Source organism: Thermobia domestica, chromosome 12 (genome assembly GCF_964235325.1).
Source record: "Thermobia domestica chromosome 12, izTheDome1.hap1.1, whole genome shotgun sequence".
Taxonomy (NCBI): domain Eukaryota; kingdom Metazoa; phylum Arthropoda; class Insecta; order Zygentoma; family Lepismatidae; genus Thermobia; species Thermobia domestica.
This window is the reverse complement of record NC_137465.1, coordinates 60558369-60582794: the sequence shown is the minus strand read 5'-3', so window position 1 is coordinate 60582794 and position 24426 is coordinate 60558369. Positions and strand designations below refer to the sequence as shown.

General features: G+C 34.0%; 1 protein-coding gene across 2 annotated transcripts in view; it reads right to left on the bottom strand.

Annotated features, from left to right (window-relative positions):
* LOC145666479 (isatin hydrolase-like) overlaps positions 1-24426 on the bottom strand; it is a 125824-nt gene that overhangs the window by 79718 nt on the left and 21680 nt on the right. The window contains exon 1 of one of the 2 annotated variants that reach the window (XM_081733736.1): positions 15335-15642. The exons of the other annotated variant lie outside the window; for it this stretch is intronic. Within the exon in view, the coding sequence (XP_081589862.1) occupies positions 15335-15519 (185 nt within the window). The 5' untranslated portion in view covers positions 15520-15642. Of the gene's footprint in view, positions 1-15334; positions 15643-24426 lie in introns of those variants that run through there. 2 annotated transcript variants of the gene reach the window in all.

Here is a 24426-nt window from a genome sequence, read left to right as displayed (position 1 = left end):
TCGATGCCTTATGTCGTGCTGATCGCATTATTTCAGACTTTTGACCCTTGTTCTTCTTCTCAATGTATAGACTAGTAAACATAGTTGAAGTTAATCATAAATAATTGTTTACATTTTTATTGAGTATTCGTAACTAATACTCAGAATTTTACAATGGGCAAAATTAAGAATTCCAACAAGGAAGGTGTCCCCAAAATCAGAATCAAACCTGTCAGAAAATTAAACCATTCCAGTATTCGTTATCTGCCTTGACAAGCTGTTCAGCAGGTGAGTCCGGTATGATGTTCCAAAAGCAGGCATCAAGAACCTTCCAGGTTCCTATAACAACTTTAAATTATCAGGGCGTCAGAAGACTGAGATTGGTCTTGGTCGGAAGCCGTTCCTGAGCCTACAAGAAGAGGGAATTCCTGAATGGGTAATGAACATGACAAACTAATTTACTAGACACTGTTCAGGAAATTGTACAGTCTTTAGGAAGAAACACATCGTTCAAGCATGGAAGACCAGGGAAAATTTGGTTCAGGTGTTTTATGGGACGACATCCTTGCCTGTTTCAGAGGAAGGCTGAAACTATAAGAAGGGCAGGTCTGCGGTTTTGGAAGACAGAATACGCGTCTGGTTTGTTGAACTTTAGAGCTATCTTGAATTTGAGGGATTAAGTGCACTTATGGAAGACCCAACAAGGATCCTCAACGCAGACGAAACAAAATTTCTGTTCCACATGGTTTCAGGAAAGTACCTTGGTGTAAGAGAAGAACAGCTTCAAATTACAGTAACATCTATAGAAAAAAGGGCATAACAGTACTTGGCAATTTCTGTGCTGATGGGCGTTGCGCACAAACCATGATCGTCTAGAGCAACATACGACTTATGCAAATTATGAAAAATAATGTGCCTGGGCTATAGATCTACGAGAAAACAGAAAGTGGCTGAATGAAGACTACAACATTTTTAACTTACCTCTAACGGTTTAGTCCGTGGTCAGAGACTGAGAAAATCACACTTCCTGTTATTCTCTTTCTTGATGGGCACAGGAATCATGTATTACTTCAAGTCAATGGATATTGTCACGATTATCGAATACTGGTGTATTGTCTTTTCCCCAATGCAACTCATCTTCTGCAACCAGCAAACGTAGGCGTATTTTCACCCTTGAAACGAGCATTGCAGAATGCTCTTTAGGACGAGAAAATCAAATCTCTCGGAGCACGGGTAGCGAAGATAAATTTTTCACCCCAATTAAAGAAAGTTCGGGATGATGCCGTCAAACCAGAAACTGTGAAAAGCGCATTTCGTAAGTGTGGTCTTTATCCATTGAGTCCTGCTGCTGTGCACTATAGCAAGTGTGTTGCCGATATTCTGAAGACCTCAGTGGGAAAACCACAGCAAGAGAGTGACTAGAGTACCCTTCATCTTCTCAACAACTGTTCCCTATTCCTCATCAGAAAATGAAGTTCGTACTTGATGATCTGGAAGAATTCCTGCCTCCTCTTGTTCTTATTATGTTCCATGTCAAACTAAGACGTGACGAAGAGGGATAGAGTGATGGTGATCCAGATTTGGATGCTTATTGGAAAAGTGTTAGAACCGATAAAGTGCGACATTTGAAACTAAATTGGCTGATAAAAACTCAACAACAAATGATTCAGGCTCAGAAGAAGAAAACGAAGTGTAAGAAAGTGATAATCCTGAATTCACATGGAATAATGAACGCTTAAATGTGTACGCACCTTCACTCAAGAAGAATCTTCTAGGTGTCGTCATTTCGAAAATTGGAGTAAAAATTCACAGGTCAAAGTTATTGCATCAAGATGAGATTGCTTCGGAATTATTATGCTTGCCTTCCTCAAGTAGTAGTGATGTTTTCAGAGTTTCTCAAACTTCCTGGAGCCACGGAAAAAACCGTGAATTTAGGCTGAAGAAAATGTATGCAATATCTTCCGAGGAATACCGAGAAGAACTGAAGAAGAAAGGCAACAAAAAAGATTAACGTAAGATGCGCCTCTCTGTGCTGAAGAGTGACAATATGAAACACATTTTGTAGCTTACAACATTTTAATACGTATTTCTCTTTGCGCCTGCTATCTTAGTTTATATTTTAGAATTATTGCAATGTGTTTACAATAAAACTATATCCATGTTGTTAAAGTTGACTTGTTTAAAAATAAAACATTCTGTTCGATATTTAAACCCCGCTGTTCAATATATAAAACATCCTGTTCGATAATTAAAACCTCATTAATCGATATATAGCCCAACCCGTTCGATACAAGAAGTAATACAACTTTGCTATTTAAATGTTCTTCAAATTTCAACATTATTATTTATAATTGTCATAATGGGCTAGTTTCAAAAAATAAATGACACCTTTACACTTTTATCGCTCAAACTGTGCCTGTTTCTCACTGATAGGAAATAATGATTAAATATTCATAGGAATGTCCTTAAGTGTTCGATACATAGTGCCATAACCCTATATTGGTCCCTATGAGGAGTGGGGCGGTTGAAAAGAATACCGAGCGAAGTAGCTCAAGTGGTTAGCTTCGCATTCGGGAGGTCATGGGTTCGAATCCCGCTGCCGTCCATCCTGACTGAGGTTTTCCAGGGTTTCCCTCAGTCCTACAAGGCAAATGCCGGGATGGTACTACTAAACCGGTCCTGGCCGATATCTTCCAAAATACTTTCCATTGTTATTGTTGTTGTTGTATATCCAGTGTAAAATGGCCTCTGAGCTGTATCTGGTGATTGTTAAATAAATAAATAAATAAATGAATGATAAACTTACAGAAAGTCTATTTGTAAACCAGGAGGTTCTCCTTGATATTGTGTAATAATTACAATAAAGGCATAAAATGTAGCTCATGTATTTTGCTTCTGGAATATTGACTTATTCGTAACAGTTTACATGTAGTTTTATTTGTAGGGTGTGAGATAAGCAGAAGCATTTTGTACAATGTGCACACCTGACAAAGTTGAATTGACCTAACCCCCTAAATCCGGCCCTGCATTTAGCTTAATGTAGGATTCCAACTACTACTATGTTGCAGAACGCTCCAATCGGAAATCGAACATGTTCACCAGCAACGAGAATGCGGACCACTTGCGAATCCTTGGTCATCCAAGGATATGGATCATTTCAGCTTATGTGTTGCGTTCTGATACTATTCTGACATTTTCCTTTGACAAAAATGCTTCAACGCTGTGCTGCGTCCGTTATTTTCGTATTTCAGTGATTATAATTATTCTTGTTTGTGATCTCATATTTTGTTTTTAACTAGTTCGAATCGTGTACTGTATGTACCCTTCTACATACGAGATTCATATAGGAATTCATATAGGCCTATCCTCAAACTTCAGCGACACTGTATATCACGACCTCACAGGTATGCTTCTACTCATAATCAGATTTTCTAGATGTTGTAATTTGTGTTTCGTGTCAATTAACAAAACTTCATTTTGTGCTTACTTGGCAACACTGCATTACATATCATGTTATTGAGCATGTCTGTGGGTACAATGTTTGCTTACTATACTGTTGTGTAAATGTAATTTTGATTATTTTAATCATTTTGAAGTTCTTTTTGTCAGTGTATCATTTGCATTGCTATATTCACATAATTCTAGGTTCTTCTTTCCACTGTATCTTGTGTGTTTCTGGGTGTCGGTCCGTAAAACTTTGGATTTCTCACTTTTCTTCACTCCTTTATCGATTGCGCATTGTTTAATTGGGCAATGCTACTACCAATATAAGATGTTCCCTTGTGAGTTCTTCACTCCAACCTATGGCAATAAACTTGTGTTGCATCAGCTTGGATTGACAATTGCACGAATTAAACCCATTATTAATTACGACGGCACTGAATTTATACCACATCGTCTGCATTTAGACTTCTCAGTTGTTCATCTTAAAAATGAATCATGTACCGGATATGAACTATTACAAGATAAGGAAGCGCAATTTATAAAGATCACCACTATAATTCCTTGTGATTTTCGAAAGAATTCCGAACCCGCCGACAGAAAAAAAATGATATTTATATTTAGTCTTCTGACGAGACTGACAAATTTTGCTTTTAGCGGATTTTCATTATACGAAGTTCATAAAGTAAAGAACTTTATAAACCTTCTTAAAGATTAAATGGAATATCTTAATCCACAGATTCAAGAAATTAAGGAAAGTAACTTTAAGCTGACTCATATCGTTTCTAACTTTACAGTAGCAATTGAAAAATTGGTTTCACAAACACATCATGAGATTCTAAAACTGATGTGTACAACAGCAACGAATGAACGATTTTCAATTAAACTTTTAAGCTTCCAAATGATAGAGCAGCATTTTGTTTTAGTTATACAGAGCATTTTAGATAATAAAATTAACGATGCATTAATTATACCTAAGACAGCGACAACAACGATGTACAATGTAGACTTCGTACGTAGAAGTCTAATTTCCTTAAAAACCTCGTTTTATTTAAGAATCTTTTTAAATTATTAACGAGTTTATTTACGTTTTAAGGAAAATAGAAATGTTTTATTTTCTACACGGATGTGTGTTTAATATGTGACGATCGTTGTGAATATTTCAGATTATTGGGCTGATTTTGTTTAAAATATTTACCGATCTTTTTTAAAAAGAGTAGATTAAAGAACATTTGAAGCTAAAACCGATCCTATGTTTTATGAATTTTATCAAATTGTTCGTTTTAAGAGGTTTCTGTTATTCCAGTAAGTTTTTATTTTTTTAAGTTTTCAAGTTGAAGTTTTTTCTTTTACAATGAGAAATTTATGTATATTAAAAAGAATTAAAGTAAGTCAAGCAAATATATATGAATTCCAAATATGAGTATTGCGGATGCAGTACATAGAGAGAACACATTACATATGTCGTCTATGTTTTAAGGAAAGTTTCAGCAAATCTTTCCTGATATGCGAAAATAATAATAATAATAATAATAATAATAATAATAATAATAATAATAATAATAATAATAATAATAATAATCGCTAGTAGTAGTAGCAGTAATAATAATAGTAGTAGTAGTACAGAATACTTGTTCACTAAGCTTATGTGTCAAGTCGAACATGTTGGACCCTCCAAAAGGAAATCGTGCCTATTTGTGGTATAGTTCATTAACACCCTGTAGAATTTCTATCTGTTAAATCAGGGTTTATGAGAGGTGATGTAAATGGAGTATGATACGAATCTTTCTAACAGTAACTTCTCAATTAAATTTTTCTATTGCTATAACTTCATATCGAAATCTTTCTCATGGAGAAAGTGAATTTATTGTTTTGATGTGATACAGTGTTTGTATGTAGACTTTCTGACAGTTTGTGAAAACTAAAATGTATTTGTGTGAATTTAACACTTCAATAAATCTTAAAGCTTCAGCCTTTCTCTTTCAATATTTCATATATGTGAAATCATATGTGGCGGAAAAATAAATTTAGTTTCGATCTTGAAATAAAAACAACAGGAATACGTACATAAAACCTAAACAGTATTAACTGACCCAATTTCACTTTTTGCAGCATTTCCATGTAAAAGAGTGACAGTGTATACTCCTCATTCTGCATTGTTTGAGTATATCTTCATTACAATTCACATCGTTTGATCTTACTTTTTTTTTTCTGCTTCAAATGCATCGTGCTTTGAATAGCCAGCAGTGAATATGTTTCAGTGTGTCACAGATAATGAAACATTTTGCTGCACACCACTATTCAGTGATGCACGAGATATGCACGGAGGTTCGTAATGGATGGCTTTTGACATCTGCAGGAAAAAAGAGAAAAATCTGGCACAGTGAGGTGTCATTGACATTTCACTGACTTGTTATTTTCCATCTTGAAGCAGTGTGTTCGAAATTGAGATCTTATCTGATAAATTCTCTTTTCCTGATAACTTCTGAATGATTTCAATAGGTTTTTATCTCTGGCCTTCAAGGAATTTGACAATACTCTATTTCAGGGTTTCTCAAACTGTGGCACGTGTACCGACCGGCGGCTGGAGGAATTCAGTAGTGTATTGTTACAACTTTAGGTAGATATACTTTTGACTTATTTGAAAAACATAGTGTAAACTACCCTTATACCTCCATTATATCCCTGATTTAAAGGGAATATACCACGTACGCTTAGCTATAAAAATATTAGGTGAATGTATGCAATATACTCCCCTATATCCTCCATTACATTCCTAGTGGTATTAATAATTAATATGATTTAGTGGTACACCAGCAAAAAAATTTGAGAACCTCTCCTCTATTGGAATGTGTTGAGTGCCAGAGTAAACTACTTCCACCTCTTCTAGTTTGGAGAAAACAGAAAAATGCGAAAGTTGAACTTTGCCTTCAAGTATGGCTATCTAGTGCTTGCAATTTTTAAGTTATTGTTAGCACTCCGCACGAAACGTTTGTGACGATATGAAACAGGTGAAATACAAATCAAATCATAGCAGTGTTCGAAGTGGATCAGAAAAATCAGAGCAACACTACTGTGTCAAGAGCTGATCCTTTGTCTTGATTGGTTGATTTGTAGTTTATTGTTCCGTTCAGCACCAAGGCTATATGAGACGTACACCTACAACTTAACGTGGGATCCGAACCACATGAGCTCCCATTGGGAAATCGAATCTGGGTCTCCCAAGCCGAAGCTGAAAGCGCACACGGTATTCATATAGCCACGATTCTTTTTTGGGGGGGAGGGGGATGACATCATGATAGTTAATGTTTTCTAAATGAGCTAGCATTTTAAGAGCTGAGAACCTTTTCCCACGTCTCACTGATACGTTTGTTCGTTGTTATTAGGATTTATAAGGATTTCTACCTTTTAGTGTGCATTATTTTCTTGAGCACATGTTATATTTATCCTTATAATTGTGTTTTTCAAAAATAATATTGTAATTTTTTTTTTTTCAGTATAGGGGTGTAAGGGCAACGAAAAGTTTACCTGAAACAAAGTTCAGTGCTGTTGATAGATGAAATGGTGAAATGAGGTAAAAGACTGTTCTCAAGGGAGAACGCAGACAGAACATGGAATTTGTTGCCTTCCGTGACAGACTGTCCCAACCGATTACACTCTAATCTATATTCTACTGACTTTTGCAGTTTCATTCTCTTTTGTTTTTTTTTTAAAGAAAAAAGAAGAAAATCAAGCCAAAAGGCTTTTTTAAATGTCATTTACCAAGGTCTGACTCATGGTTCGATTACGTAAAGGTCGCTTGTTGCTTCACCTAGCTAAGTTATGTATGTTCTACGAATCTACGCATTTCTTTTCTTTTTCTTTTTTTATTTTACGTATCTTTCAGGAAAACTTTTAGGGATTTCATATTTTATTTCAACATTTTTTTTAAATAACAACTAAACTTAGAGTTCTATCTTCATTGAAACAAGGAAGAAATATTAGGTCGTAGCACTTGCATGAGCACCCTAAAGGGAGGAAAGAGGACGCATTTGCTTTTCACTGAATCTCATTCAGAATATAAATATAGATCTTTATTTTTAATAGAGTGGACAATCGGTTTGAGAACTTAATCCGTTCCGACAGTGGTGGGTGTAGAAGGTAAAACCCAGAGGCTGATCTTGAACGTAAAAACTGGGGTCAAACAAAATCCAGATTATGGTAAGTATATAATGACTTTAGTATAAACTTTCAAAAGTATATAAATTCAACTATTTTTGTCACTCAAAAACTGGAGGGCTTAGGCCCCCGGCCCCGGGGTAACTAGGGGGCAGTCAGAACCTATACTATGGAAGGTATTTCATGAGTTTATAACTTTTCATAGGTCCTGAAGAAGTTTCCAACATAACTCTTTCCTGATGGATATTATGGCTAGGTTGAACGTTCACATTGCCTCAAGTTTTTTTGAACATTATATAACAAAAAATGCAACTGATATTTTATATATATATATATATATATATATATATATATATATATATATATATATATATATATATATATATATATATATATATATATATATAATTAATTAATTTAAAAATCCAGTTAAGAATAATAGGCAACGCTTGCTATAATCTTTCAAAAATATATAAATAGCTTTATTTTTGTCACTCAGAACTGGGGTCTAGTGCCTCCGGTCCCAGGCTAGATCCACCACTACGTTCCGTAACGCTGTTCGTAAACCGAAATTATTTTCCCCGTTGAAATTAATTAAAATACAACCAATCCATTGTAGCCACAGAAACATGGTACTGTATTCTTTTACATTTTAAAGTATTCTGTGGCTGAAAATATGGAATGAAAATAAAATTATCCTTTTTAAAGACAAATAAGTAAACACTAAATTAAACAAAACATTATGAGGGCAAAAAAAATACAAAAGTTCAGAAAAAAACAAAAATAGTTATTGAACATACAACTCTGACAGATTATGTTTATGACAGCAAACGCGCAAAAGGTATAAAAATTTACATGCGAGCTCTCTAGTAGTAGTAGCTGTGGGAGACTGGTAATAGACTAAAATAGTGTGATGTCACATCCTTTTCGTTGCCATGGTGATCGCCATTTTATTTTCTAAACAACAAGTAGCTTAAATATCTAAAGGATCTAAATGCGAAACGAAAATAGTGATGAAATATTTCTGAATTGCGAACATTAGACTGAATGAAATATTTATGTTTCTTTTTAAATATTTCCAATCAATGAAACTAAAAAACAGAGATATAGAAAGAGGAAACAAATGTACTCATCTTGTTTATAATCAGATATTAACCTTAAATAATTCTGGAAAATTTTTGATTCATTAAGTTTCATAAAATTGCATACGTGGATAGGATTAATATTTAACAGTTGTTTAGAATATATATGTTGAACCATTGATAATTGGATGTTTTCTTATTATACTGTTTCTATAAAAAAAAAAAAAAAAAAAAGTTGATAGAGAATATAAAAAAAGATCTTACCTATATTCACTGATGGTCCGGATTGAAAATTTCTAAAGGCTCTTCTTCTTCTTCTTTCTTAATATTGTAGACATTAATATTGTGCAATTCCATTATGAAGTGTGGACATAAGAAAAGTAAATGTCCCAATAGAATTGACATTGTTCTAAAAGATATTTTTCTTTTAAAAAATCGTATATTTTTAGTTTTCCTTGTGCCGACAGTTTGTCAATCAGCACGTTAGGGAGTTTATATTGTGTATAATTGCTTCTTATGGTGGATTACATAATAATGCTTACATTAACTATTCGATTTCTACCTTATTTAGACATTTGGCGCGTTTAGAAATAAGTTCCTTAGATATTAGTCTTTCTTTATGAATTTTCTTAATTTTACTCGTAGTTTCTTAAACGCATTTCCATATTCTAAATCTGTACCCTTTCTCACCAACTTTATTAGTTGTTAAAATATTTTATAATTGTAAATAAATTTACACCCGCTGTCCCTATTTGTATTAGACTAAAATACACCATTCGCTTCACGCGTTTGTACAGAAAAAAACATGACGATCACCATGGTAACGGAGAAGAAATGACGACATTATTTCAGTCTATTCGATACGCGGTGGGAACTCATGTAGTTGGGATCTCACTTTAAACCGGTCCCGGGTTCGATTCCCGGTGGGGGCACTCGGTCGAAAAAGTTTAAACACTTTTTCAGGCCAGCCACCCTGAATGAAGTTTTCCTGGGTCTTCTTCATTCACACTAGGCAAATGCCGCGGTGGTACCTAACTTATAGGTCCCAGGCCGTTTCCTTCCTACCCCAATCCTTTCTTCCTTCCTTTTCCCCGGATAGTGTGCTCGCCGAGGGCCGTCAAAAGAGCCCTAATTTGATCCCAGCCATGTGAGTTAGTGAACAATATTATGTTAATACGTTTCCTCAAGGTTCTCCTGTTTCTCCACTATTGTCATTCCACCAATTCTGGCATAATCCTTCACTTTCACTAATCATCTGTCTCCTTTAACCTATAGAGCATAATCTTGGGGATATATAACTTCTTTTTATTTTGTACAATTTTAAGGAGATTCAGTTTTTGCAAACGGAGTTCCATTTCTTTTATCAAATTCATAAATAATTAATATTTTTCTGACCAGAGTAATTAAAATAAGTTATAACAATTTCAATAATGTAACGTTATCTTCATCAGATGTTAACTGGCATTTAAAAATGTTCATATTAATTTAGGTAATACAAACATCATAAATTATATTTGCTTTTTATATAATTTCAAATTTGAAGTATGAAACAATAATGTACTGTTATATTTTACCGTTTCATTTTAAAAATTATATATATATATATGCAGGGGCGGATCCAAGGGGGCTATAGCCCCTCCTTGGTGCTCAGATAAACATTGAATAAAATGGGCTTCAATCCTGCTTTACACTGGATAAAGCTGCAAACTGTGGTTTAGCCCCTCCCTTGATCATATCCTGGATCCGCCACTCTATATATAATCACCATTGTACCATTTTTCCCTTTTGTTCTTATTCCCAAATATCAGTTAAATTTGACGTTTCCTTTCCATTCTATGTTTTATGTTCTGTGTTCTATAACGTAACTTTTCTTATCCGTGAATTTTTATTCTTGAATTCGTTCTAATAACCTATCCCATGATTCATGTATTTGAAGCCAATTTGTCCAATTCATTAAGCTCCCCCCCCCCTCCCTCTCTCTCTCTCTCTAATCCTTCGCGCTTCTTTCCATTTTCTTATTAATGTTCTATTCTCTTTTTCTAAACCTTGTAACTCTTCCCAATCTGGTCAGAAAAGTATTAATTGTTTAAGTAACAATTCCAGAGTCGAGATGAATTCATTATATCGAATTCATTTCGATTCAGATACGTGTATCACATAAACTTTTTCAATTGAAGTTTTCACCTAATTTAGCAATCCGCGTAGCTGTACACAATCCAGATTTAAGCTGAAATATTTTTTGGTTTAAAATTATGCACCAAAATGATGAATTATGAAGATATAACCATGTAACACTTTGAATTCTGTAGGGAAGAAAAATACATACTCATGTTTTATATGGGTATATATGGGCATAGGAGCAGCGGTTGCTCCTATGATTCTATAAGAAGTAGCAGTGTCAAAAAATAAAAAAAGAACGAAATATTTCAGTTTACCGTCCCGCGATTATCTAAGGGAGGCAATGATTAAGGCAAGTGAATGATAATACAAGAATTGATGGAATGAGAAAGTGGGAGGAAACGGGAGTATCCCAAGGAACCCACGAACACGATATTGTCCAGTACAAACTTACTTAGGTGGGATCGAACCAGGAACCCCACGCACCATAGGTAAGCGCTCTACCACTGAGCCACCGTGTTCCCAAGTAACAATGTCACGTGTATACCGCGTGAAGGAGTTTGGATTTTATGGTGTGATATTTTTTTTCAATTACCATTGAAACCGAAAGTGATAATATATTTATACTCCTTCCAGTTTTAATACAGATATCAGAGGAGAGACGGAATATATTCTTGGGACACTTAATCGATTGCAGAAAACATTATTCTCTAACTGGTAACGTTTTCACTCTATAGTGGTCAACGTTAAGACCGCAAGTAGTGGATTTCTGACATTTTCTTTTTTTGGTAGAGATTAGAGTGGAAACAGAATATATTCTTGGGATTTTTAATTTGTTACAGAAAATAGCTTCTTGCTATCTACTTTCTTCTATGTCTTGGTTCTATGGCGATTCAATGTAAAATCCGAAGTGGTTGGTTTCTGCTATTTTCGGTTTGAACAAAGAGTTAGGACAGAAGAAGGTACTATTCTTACAACGCTAAATCGATTCAAAAAAAAAAAAAAATCGCTATCTGTTATAGTATTTTGTTCTATTTAGATCAACATTGAAACCGGAAGCTGTAGTGGATTTCAATCACTTTCGGTTTTGGCAGAGAGTCAAGGACGGAGATGTAATGTGTTTTGGAACGATTAATCGATTGTAGAAAACAGCATCTCTATATATGATCGATTTTGCTCTCTAACGATCAACGTTAAAATCGGAAATGGTTAATTTCTACCGCTTTCGGATTGGTTATAAAACGAACTCAATTTCTTACTTTTGATTTTCACATTTTGGCCAAATTTGGTGATTATTGGTCAAGTAATTTTCGTCATTTTTCTCTCCCGGATAGACGGACATAGTAAATATAATCTGGTCACCTTTATTTCTTTCACGTTGTATTAAGAAATAGGCCTATAACCGGAAAATTGTGGTATTATTTCTTGCAATAGTAGTTATAAACACTAGAAGATAATTTATCTTCGTTTAATTTAATATCTGTACATTAAGAGCAATTAAGAATAAATTCATCTTGATGGGCGTGATAGTAAAGTTTGTGGAGGACGGAAAAATAAAGAGAGGAAATCAAAGAATGCTCCAGATGAAACTGTTACCGGAAATCTTGGCGCATGGAGAGTACTTAACTTGCGGACAAGTGACCTATAAGTATTTTAAAAAAGTACTTATAAATGTCATTATGTATCTGACAAGAATTCTCAAAGAAACATCTCGTCAATGTGTTTTCTTTTTCACTTTTTCGAGTTAACAGACCAACCCTGATTTCTGAAAGCAGTAATAAGTACAGTCACAAAAATGAAAACTGAAATTACATTTCTATTCTATTTATACGTCCCACGGCTATGTTCCGTAGGCCGAAGAAGACTGACACTAATGGAACTGAATAGTTATAAAATAATTCGTGGAATGAGAGTGTTGCGGGAAACAGGAGAAACTCACCAAAAACCCAAGTACATGAAATTGTCCTCCACAAAATGGCATGGCCTATTATAGAACCAGAAACGCATCACACCAAAGGTGAGCGCTCTATCACTGACCTATCATACCTCGTCCCCAAGTACGATCATGTAACTTTTAAGATTCACGATTAGAAATGAGTAGCAATTTTGTCTAACACAGTTCGAGTCCAGATAAACACTTAGTTTTCTTTTGCCCAGCGTTCTCAAACTGTGGTCTGATTGGTTTGGAACGTGGAATTCAAACGACACATGCTCCCCCCAGGAATCGAACCCGGGTCTCTCGTGCCGAAAGTGGTCCTCGGAGTATGTTCTTGTAGTGTTCTTAGAGAACATTAGTCCGTAAAGAACTGAAAAAATAAAGCTGAAGTGACTTGCGTATCACACACTATAGGAATCGCAAACAAGTATGTAAATAATAGGTTATATAAGTTAATAACTTAAATATTATATTACATATTCTAATAGAGAGTGTCCTGAAAGTCGCGCAATCCGAATTATGGAGGATTAGAACTTTCCAACCGTAAGTGTGAATGAAATAAAACTGCCATCCAGGGAAGGCCCGTCTGTGTATAAACCATAAGGAATGGTTTTTCTTACAAAAGGCAAGAAAGCACCTATAGGAGACAGGTATGGCGTTATCTGTGGACAGATAGGAATATTAATGGATAGGTCGTGTGGGGATGTATTGTTATGAAACAATACCGGGATATTGGCACTAAGTACAGACATTCAATGGCCGTGACAATGGCGTGCCGTATAAAAAATCTGTTTTCTGGTATTATGGCGTAATACTGCAACACTGACGGTACCAGAAGATGCCGACTCATATAGCCGCCCATTTGCTATTCCACAGATAGACTGTTATAAACAAACAAGAAATTTGTAACTCATTGAGGAAAAATAATAATCTACCTACTTCCAAAAATAAAGGAATACATGTTCCAAGGTTTTCGAAATTTCCGCTTGTAAGGTGAAAGGAGACATAGTTTCTTTAATATTTAAAATTTCCTGTTTTTGTTCAGAAAGTACCAATGTAAAGATTGACGTTAAGTTGGAGGTATGAAATTTGGCATATACTATAAGCTCTTAATTAAAAATAAGGGAATACTTCTGTCATGTTTTAGAAAATTCGACTTTGGTTTGATTTTAGGTTTAGCCTCCATTTCAGATGCGAGGCTATATGAGACGTGGACCGACAGCTTAACGTAGAATCCGAACCGCATGATCTCCTAGGAAATAGACTCCGAACCTTCCACACCAAGGCGCGTACACTATCCACTTAGCTACGAGAAACTCGAAAATTCCACTTTTAATTGAGAAACGAAATTTTGTTTCTATAATATTCCATATTATCTTTCTTTAATTAGAAAGTGTTGGAAAAAAGGACGCGTTAAAGTTAGAGGTGTGAATTTGATATATGTAAACTAATAATAAAAGATAAGAGAATACTTCTGTCATGCGTTTTCGGAAATTTCCCTGCTAAGGGAACATTTCTATAATATTTAAATTTCATTTCTTTATTCATAAGGTGACGAATGTAAGGATTCGTTTAAGTTGAAGGAGTGAAATTCGGTAGATAAACTCTCAATTAAAAACATGAGAATATATGGTTCAGTGTTTTCAAAAATACAACTTCTAAGGGAAGCTATTTCTATGAGCATTCAAATTTTCCTTCTTTTGTTCAAAAAAGTACGGTATCCAATGTGAGAATTCACTAAAATTGGAGATTGAAATTGAACATAAACTCTTAATTAAAAATACGGGAAAATGTGTTTTTCCGGTTTCCAAAATTCCTCTCATATGGGGGGAAGAAAATGGGGTCATTACTACACAATAGTAAATTTCCATTTCTTGAATCAGACAGTGTCCAAAGTAGTGCTTTGCTTTAGTTGGAAGTGTGAAATTCGATACATAATCTGTTCAATAAAAATGACCGAACGTGTGTTTCAGCGCTTTCAAATATTCCTATTCTTTAAAACAAGGAATTAGGAAAACCAAAAATGGATCAAAAGATTGCGATATTGGCCAATAATTAGTTTTTTTTTTTTTTTTTTTTGATCAGGGCCACAAAATTTTTGAACGCTCTCTAAATCGAGTTTTCGTATTTTCTATGAAATAAGCACATCATACTGAGTTAAGTGATAGTTTGAGTTTGGCTACACTGTATGTAGTTCTCCAGATAGAAGATCTACAAGAAAATTTCTGATTGAAATGTATTTGAGTTTTTGATCCAAAAAGAGGAAAAGGGGGCAATTTCTACGATATTCTTGTTCTTCCCGTTTGAACAACGGACACTTTTGCTAATATCAGTAAAATTAAAGGCATTTTAATTAATACTGTTTTTAAAATGTAAGCGTACTGATATACTGATATATACTTACAAAAAAAAAAAAAAAAGTATTTTTGCTGTTGAAGGGAGCAAGAGTAGAGTGGTCCGTAAAATGTTCTGACAAATACAAGTGGCCCCCAGTTAAAAATGTTTGAGAAACACTGCCTTAGCTCCGAACGATATCAAAAATATATACCATGTATGAATCGTTGTAATAAATTGCTAAAACAATTTGTAATTTCAGTTAAATAGGAAACAACAGACTTACCAAAATCCATCCCTCATTCCCCGGTGAATAATTGTGAACTTGAAAGGCGGATATTGTGGTAAATATGTAATATTGTCACTATAGGTATATGATAAGTCTATGATCTTTTCGCCTTCTGCATTAGTGAAATAAAATAAGGAAACAAATATAGGAAACACTTTCACAAAACACTGAATGTCAATCATTGTTATATTAGTTCAAAGTCACGGTACGCACACGTTATTTCTCTTTTTAAAAAATTTCCCAAGTTGACTTGTTTCACTGTGGAGCGAACAACAGGCACTAGTCTTTTAGCGATCAGAGAAACCGCGCTAAGGCAAGAGACAGGTCTGTGGGTCACGCATGCCTGACACCTACAACACGCATGCGCGGAAAAAGAAATTTATCAAGTTAATAAATCATAATTAGGAGATAATTTTTTGGTGATCTTCCACGAAAGAATAAAATGGTGCCGTTTCCTTTTCTAGAATTTCTTTATGTCGGATGATGGAAAAATACGTCGCTCATCAACGTATTATTTATAATTGTTATTATTAGAAAAAATAGGAACGGAAATTATTTTCAAAAAATGAAACTAATACAGTAATCAACATATTTTCTCTAAAGATCTTTCAATATTTAAAAAATCTCTAAATAAGAAATGTAACTCTCCGACATAGCAACTCACGAAAGACCATTGTCAACGAAATAAGGCATGTTAAGCTGGGTGATATGTGGTCTGGGCACAGATTCTTAGTGGCTTAATTAATTTCTTGCTTTTTACATTGGAATTCGTCACCTCTTAAATAGAATGGGCTCCTCTATTGCTAGGCTTCGAAACAATGAAAAATTTTCCCTCCATTCTGAAACGAGTTCGGGGTTAAAAAATGTGCACGCTAACCACGCAGCTACAGGGGGATTTAGTGCATCAAATATATCTAAAGATTAATATTAATAATTATTATTATTATTATTTCAGCGCCAAGAACAGCCTGTTGGCAAAAGTACAGCACATTGTGTGGTATCAGAGAACTATATAATGAAGGAATACTACTACTACTACTCTACTACTACTACTACTGCTACTACTACTACTACTACTACTACTACTAATAATAATAATAATAATAATAATAATAATATCAGACTTAAAATTTCGACAATAGATAGGTCTTGTGACGCACATATAAGCTGTTACTAAGAAAGCATTTTTGAAAATTCGGAGGGATGTATGTTGCAATTATTTTAAGATGTCCGTATCTCGAAATAACAAAGGTAATGATGTAAAATTCGGTATTTGATTTTTTACATTTAAGATAATTAAATACGTTTTCTAGCGTTTTTTTTTTTTTTTTTTTTTTTTTAATAACTAGCAGCGTTCACCCCGCTTCGCTGCGGTCACCCTGGAACGCAATAAACTTTGTTACTTAGATAATTTTTACTTTTTCGCTTTCAAGTGATATGATAAAAACCATAGAAGATTGCAGTAAATCTTAACATTATATCGCCTGTCATTTATCTTAACCCGCCCCGCTTCGCTGCGGTCATCCCGGTGCTGGCATATTGTAAAAGTGTCTGTAAAAATAAGCAAATCAATTAAAAAATTTTAAACAGAAGATTCAAGCTATTTTCCGCTGTATATCGCCTGTCATTTGTTAACCCGCCGAGTGACACGGTCATGCGGGTTGCATATAAATACGTTTATTTTTACCTATGATGAACTAATAACAAAGGATTTGTACGTTATGGACACTTGAATGGTCAATTATCTCAAGACACTGGTAATTAAAAATTAAAGTGATATGATAAAAACCATCTAGGGTCCAAATCCTAATAACCCCCCAAAAATGAAAGAAATTGGTTCAGCCGTATTAGCGTGATGAGCGGACAAAGAATTGTACGTTCTCTTTTATATATATAGATTGGCCTAGAAGGAAAGAATAGGATGTGGGGTGTCCAAAACGATTGGGAGGTGATTCCTGACACCGAGATAAAACAAAAAGTATAGACCAACCTGACTGCACGAATGCTTCCTTTCGGATTTATACGCTGCCGATAACATGAACAAATGAACTTTAAAGGTCCATAGCTCCAAAACAAAAGGGTCTACCGTAGTCGGGTCAAGATTTCACTTAGGAACTAATATGTTCCCTATCCAAAAATACATGTTTCAGAGTCCTGAGATACTCACGCAACATTTTTTTTATAGAGGGTTTGCTACGGACATATAATTTGAAGTACTCACCAACTACCTCTATAAAAATTATTGCGGAAGTACTGCGGGATTCTGAAACTTGGATATTTAGATAGGACACATACTAGTTCCTAAGTGAAGTCTTGACCCGACTGCAGTGGGTCCCATAGTATTGGAGCTATGGATCTTTAAAGTTCATGTTTTCGGCAGCCGAATACTCCGAAAGGAAGCATATGTGCACCCACGTTGGTCTATAATTTTTGTCTTATCTTGATGTCAGGAATCACCTCCCAAACGTTGTCGGTGTTGTTTTGAAACACCCTGTATAAAAGAACACAAGGCATTGCCTACGGTAGCACACGAGGACATAGGTTAGTAAATAAATATGCAAATAGTTACGATTGGTAATCCTGGGACTTCCTTTGGCAAAACCCACAAGTTCTAATTTTTTTTAACAATTTAAAGAAATCACGAAAACAGAAATACTAGGACAGTAGTAAAAGCCATTTGTAAAGATTGGCGCTATTACTTATAATTTGATATGCATATGTACGTATATTATACAGATATATATGTACAGTTATTGGTATAGTTATACAAATTTTGATTTGCAATTTTTGCCTATAATTGCAAGACTCAGTAGGCTCTGCAAGCAGTAGCAGACAGACTGACAATTTATGAAACGGAATCTTTTATGGTTACATCTTGTCTTCGATGTAGTATACACAAAATTTATTTTTATAAGTGAATAAACAAAATAAGCTTATGTCTGTGTATCTTTTGATTCCACAATAATTTTAATTATAATTTATTTATTCTGGTGAAATATGACGTTTCCTTTGCTAAAGAATTACCTTAATTGTATGGGATTCAAGCATAACGTGGAGAATATAAAAACAAACTGAAATTTTACGCATACTAGTGTGTAGAACTAATTGATTTATTTTGATGAAGCTTGGAGTGTGTGTAATATGGGGTTGAAACGTGACATATATATTTACACACTAAAAATATGTAAAATATAAACCAGAAATAAAATGAACAACATACTGAATTCAGAATGCTGCTGAATGTCATAAATAAAATTAAATCTTTAACATTCCGTGAACATGTCTGTAGACAAAAGGACATGGACAATTGAATGATAGTGAAGAAAATGGTGGAATGAATGTGGCAGAAGGAAATGCAAGGTTCTCAAGAGAGCCCAAAACCAAGATATTTTGCTTCTCAAACTCACACAGATAAAATTGAAATAGAGGCCTTCCTATTAGAGGTGAGAAGTCCACCTTTGTTTCGAAAAAATGTGGATTTAGCTTGTTAAATGTAGAAAAAAATGATGAAACAATTGGAGTAACTTATTTGAATATTTTATATTGCAATTGTTATGTTGTACATACAAGGATTCAAATCGCGTAGACTCTAAGCCTTATGAAGTAATGAACAGTGAGCCTTTACTTTTTTGGGCTCTAAACCGCAACTGGTGTCCTTATTTAAAATTTACAGTTTCTCTTTACCACACCACAAACAGAAACGGAATGTAAAAATACCATAATATAATCAAAATCACAAAATCTCAATTTGGCAATGGTAAAATATGAACTTAACACTATATATATCTATATCTATCTATCTATCTCTCTATATCTATATCTATATCTATCTATCTATCTATCTATCTATCTATATATATATATATATATATATATATATATATATATAAGAAAAAAGAAATAAAATTGTTTTTTATTAATACTAATAGGCTCTAGCATCATTTTATTGTAAAGTTTAGGTTATGATTGTACGTATGTAGAAATACTGACCATCATTTGTCAAGACTTCAAGGTCGACTACTCTGTTTTTATTATTGTTATTATTATTTGTGAAAATAAAAAGCGCGCAGTTCACGTTCATACGTTGTGTAAATTAAAATGAAGAATGTAGAACGACGTCAAAAGACTGTTATACTACACAAGTATGTAACATTATATAATTTTCGACATGTAACTCGTTTATAGTTTCATTAAATCACTTGGACTGTTACATGTCCCACGCACATACACATAAATTACATCAGCTATTCTGACCACGTGGCTACTTTAAATCTCTCCCAGGAAAAGAGAGCTAACATTTTAAAGACAATACATAAGAAAAGATTCACTTAAATATGCTTTTTCTCACGTTGTGCATGTAGCATCTTTACTATATTGAGACATTGTACGTCACGCAAATCTAACATGCTCTTCTACTTCTTCAAGGGAAACTGGATTCCTATTTCTTCCGCGAGGAACTTTATAGCAAACATTGGAAGGAAGCACACTCTGAAAATACAAGGTTTGTACGAGAAAGGAAACGAAACTTTCATTTTTAACGTACTCTGTTTACCTGTAACGTGACTCCTTACTCAAAGCAGTTTCTTACACTCACTACTCTCTCTCTCACGTCTTCTTTCATTAAAAAATGTCTTAGAACGCGATTTGTGGAATAGTCTTCAGATCCCATTCTGATTTCATTGAAAATCTTCAATCGTCTAGAAATAGTGTTCCTTGTGGAAAATATTATGCAATAAACTGGCGCCAAGTCTGGCGAATAAGATGGAGTGGTATATAACATTTGCTAGGTTTCGCAACTCTTAAATAAGAAGGAACACTGTCACGGCGCTCTATCCATGTTGCTGCATATACATGATTCTGGTCTATTATTTCGCACTATTTTCAAGAACTCCCACATTACTTCCAAATAAAAGGACACACAAATGGATTGACCATGTAGAACGTATTCATGATAAAGTACATAATTTCTGCATCTTTCCTCCTCAAAAAATAGAGATATAAAGAGACATACACTACGATTTTCACTTCTGGGCAATTTGACTTTATTTTTGGTCTCGGCGACAATTACTTCATCAATTGCGATGGGTGTCCTGATGTCTTAGTCGTAGACTGTTTTATCATTTGTCTTAAATAAAAATAGATGAAACAGTTATATGTGTTATAATCGATGTATGTACAAACCAATAGAACCGATACTTAATACACATCATGTATAAACAACCGATATATGTATTCTTATCACTTATACACAAACAAATAAGTGTAACCCTATGTGAAGACTCTAGCTTCCTAATACTGTAGGAAGTAAGAGTGGATTATATCGTAGAAATATTAATTGAAATGCATATACAAACTACTACCTGAGTAATGAATTCATAATTATACAGTTCTCGCATACGTAACATTCCTAATACTAATTTTCAACCTATTACTCTACCCCAACACTTAATTTCTGGTTTACCATAATACTTTTGGAATTACGGAGAACAAAAACTGACATTCTTGCACCTGGTCTACTTTCTTATTGTTAGTGGCACTGTCTAGCTACGTTTTTGGAGGATACACAGACATGGAAATAGACAAACGCATTCATAAATGCACATAGACATGAAAAATATGTATTCATATTGATTGTGTGCAAGAACCAGGGGTGCAGCTTTTGAGGGAGGAACGACACTCCGATACAGAATCAGAAGTGTTCAAAATTACGTTTTTAAAATGTTTTACGTTAAAATAAAGTAACGGTATTTTTCTGGTTTAAAAAATTAAATTGTGTTTTTCTTACCAAATTTTATTACTTTATTTCTGCGTTAGCTCGCAGAAAGTAAGCTGACTCGAGTTCAGGATTTCAAATCTTCAAAATTCGAATGATAATTCAAATTGATTTACATTTTTCATGGCTGCAACATAATTTAAGATTTTTATAGAACTAAAAATTTTAAATTTCATGTTTCTAAATAAAAATGTAATATTTGAACTTCATTTTCTTAAAATAGAAACAGTAGATTTATTTTATTAACATTGATACAAAACATAGACGTAGGTTATACAGTAGTTTCACATAATACGTGGAAACTGGTAAAGAATAAAAATAAAATACTACTTGGAAACTTTATGCTATGGCTGTTTGTGTTATATATTGTTTCACTATATAATATTAAAATAAAAATTCATAATTTGATGTCAGTTTTGTGTTTATACTTAAGTTGTGTTTTTGAATCTCTTATCTCCGATCAAACACTCCGGCACAAATGAATTTGGCACTACAACCCTGGCAAGAACCAAAACACGCAACTTTCTCCGGTTTGTTCTTTGGTCGCCTAGTCAGAAGTTGTCGATTTTTGGGCTTTGTGTCCATGAAAACTTTGAACAGCAGGAAATTAGCTACAAAATATTGAATTTGATCGAAAGACATTTTCCATTACTATATTTGTGCGGCGTCTTTCCACCTTGAAATTAAAAGAATTAGCATCCGTTTTGTTGCAACACCCTTGTTTAAGACGGAATTCGAAACCCTTTCATTTAAGGCTTTCGATATGCTAAAATCAATTCTCTAAAATCAGTTCAATAACATAAAACTGCAGCAAAGTTTAAATCATATTAGTAACTCGTGTTCTTCTAATCACTTGGGGTCAATGCAAGCAAGTGCCAAGTGTTACCATTCAGTAGAAGTAAATCGCCTCGTCATTTTGATTATGTAATTAATAAATATGTAGTAAATAGACATGATTTAGTTAAGGAGTCTTGGTGCTACGTTTGATGCTAAGTTAACGTTTGACAGTCACATGACAAATATAACAAATGAAGCATTCAAGCTATTAGGATTCGTAATTAGAACAGTAAAAGAAGTTAAGAACTCTTCAACATTACAGAAGTTGTACAATGCATATGTTCATTCAAAGTTAGAGTATGCGTCTACTACTGTATTTGGAATCCGTCTCAATTAAAAAATCATAAGCAATTTGAAAGAATACATGGAAAATCTTTGACATTTCTAACCTACAAAGAAACTCACATTTATCCTATTTACGACAGCTATAAAACCATCCTTGAGAACTTTCGTCTTCCAACACTAGAACAAAGACGTCATATGATTGATTTATTATTTATTCAGAAAGTAACTCAAACTATTGTAGACCGTCCTGACTTAGTTTCTTCATTAAACTTTCATGTTCCTTCATTAAAAACACGTAAAAACCTTGGATTCTATTACTGTAAAAAATTAAAAACTACTATAATGATGAAATCATCAATCTGCAGAACAACAGCTTATTGAAAATATGTGCTATGTGGCCTAAGAAATTCAGAAATGTCGTTATGAGTATGTAATTGTGTAATTCTCAACACGGTAATTAGGCAATAGCCTGTTGTGTTGACAATAAATCAATAAATAGATGGTTGCCCACAGGATGGAGCAAAGGGAGTACATTGCTCTCCCCTGGATTTTCGAAGGGGTTCAGTTCTTCGAGATACATGCCAAGACATATTAGATTTCTATATTTATAGTGAATACTATAGGCACTAATGTAATAATTAATTAAGTTACGCAATGCGGCTAAGTAATACTTGTTTTACATAAGTAGCCTATTATGTGCAACATGTGTGGATTCGTATTGTATTTACAACTGCATCGGTATACACATGAACTGTATTGGAGTTCTTGTGTATTTACAACTGCATCGGTTTTTTGACCCGCCCTTGGAAAAATCGTGTGGGCGTCGCTGTTGAAGATCATTGGTGACACAACTTCTGTTTGTTTGTAACAAACATAATCTTTGTATGGAAAATGAAGGTAAATCATTACATCATAAAGATGTTTAGAGGAAGTACATTATTAACTCTAGAAGGGCTTATCGATCATTTTGACCAGTAAGCGTTCTTTAAAGCTATACAATATAAATCACGTGAACGTTGTTTTATCGCTCTTATATTTTGTTTTTAATGTATTTTAGCAACTAACGAAATTATTACAAAAAAGTGCTCCGAAAGAAACTTTATTTTTTTTTCAATTATGCAGAGAGTTATTACTTCAAGCATTACAGGCATTTACCTCGAAGGATCTTTGACTGGTACAGATTATCCTTTGTTTCTCCGAACACGTAAAAATCTTAAATTGCATTTGTTACAAATCATCTTGTTTCATTTCATTATTCTGCAGAAGCCTTTCTACTCATTTCCCTTACTGCTTGTACACTGCAAAAAATGTTGTAGTTTGATTGCCAAATAACAATGTAAAATCATTTACCCTTCATTTTGAAAGTTGATATATATTTCCTTAGATTAAATTACATAATTTGCTGGTTTTCTTACAAATTTACAGTAAATTTATAAGAAAATATATTTTTATTGATAAAAATATAATTTTATATCATTTCATATTAGTAATTTTACTTTATACGTGTAAATTGATTTACACAGAGGCTTGGCAAACATTTTTTTTCTAAATTTATCTATGAATTTTTTTTACAATATAGGCTGCTGAGGAAGGGTCTATTTTTCCTTATAAAATAATCATTTGTGAGATATTCATATGATGCAAAAGAAAGCTTTAATTGAGTTGAGTTGATTTTAGTTTAGCGTTCCTTTCAGCAGCGAGGCTATATGAGACGTGGACCTACTGATTAACGTGGAATTCGAACCACATGAGCTCCCACCGGGAATCAAGATAGCTTTAAGTTTAACGGCCTTTATGATTATGCCCTTTGTGAGAAGCATGATTAAAGCAAGTGAATGATGATTTAATAATTGGTGGAATGAAAGTGTAAGAGAAAACAGGAGTATCCTAAGAAAACCCATGGACCAGTAGTGTCCACCACAAACTTACTTGATCGGGAATCGAACCAAGGATCCCACGTACCAGAGATATGCGTTCTACTATCGAACCATCGTCCCCTCTTCATACGCTGCAGTTCGAATATGATGACGTTGAAAAATTCGCTATGAACAGTACAGGAACAAACTATACAAGAAAAAGAGCACCGTTGGTCAAAATATTCAGAATCGCTCACATAGTGTTTAATTTTTTTTTAGAAAAAAGGAAAGAAAATACATTACAATTGCTTTTAATTTATTTGATACATGTACTTATT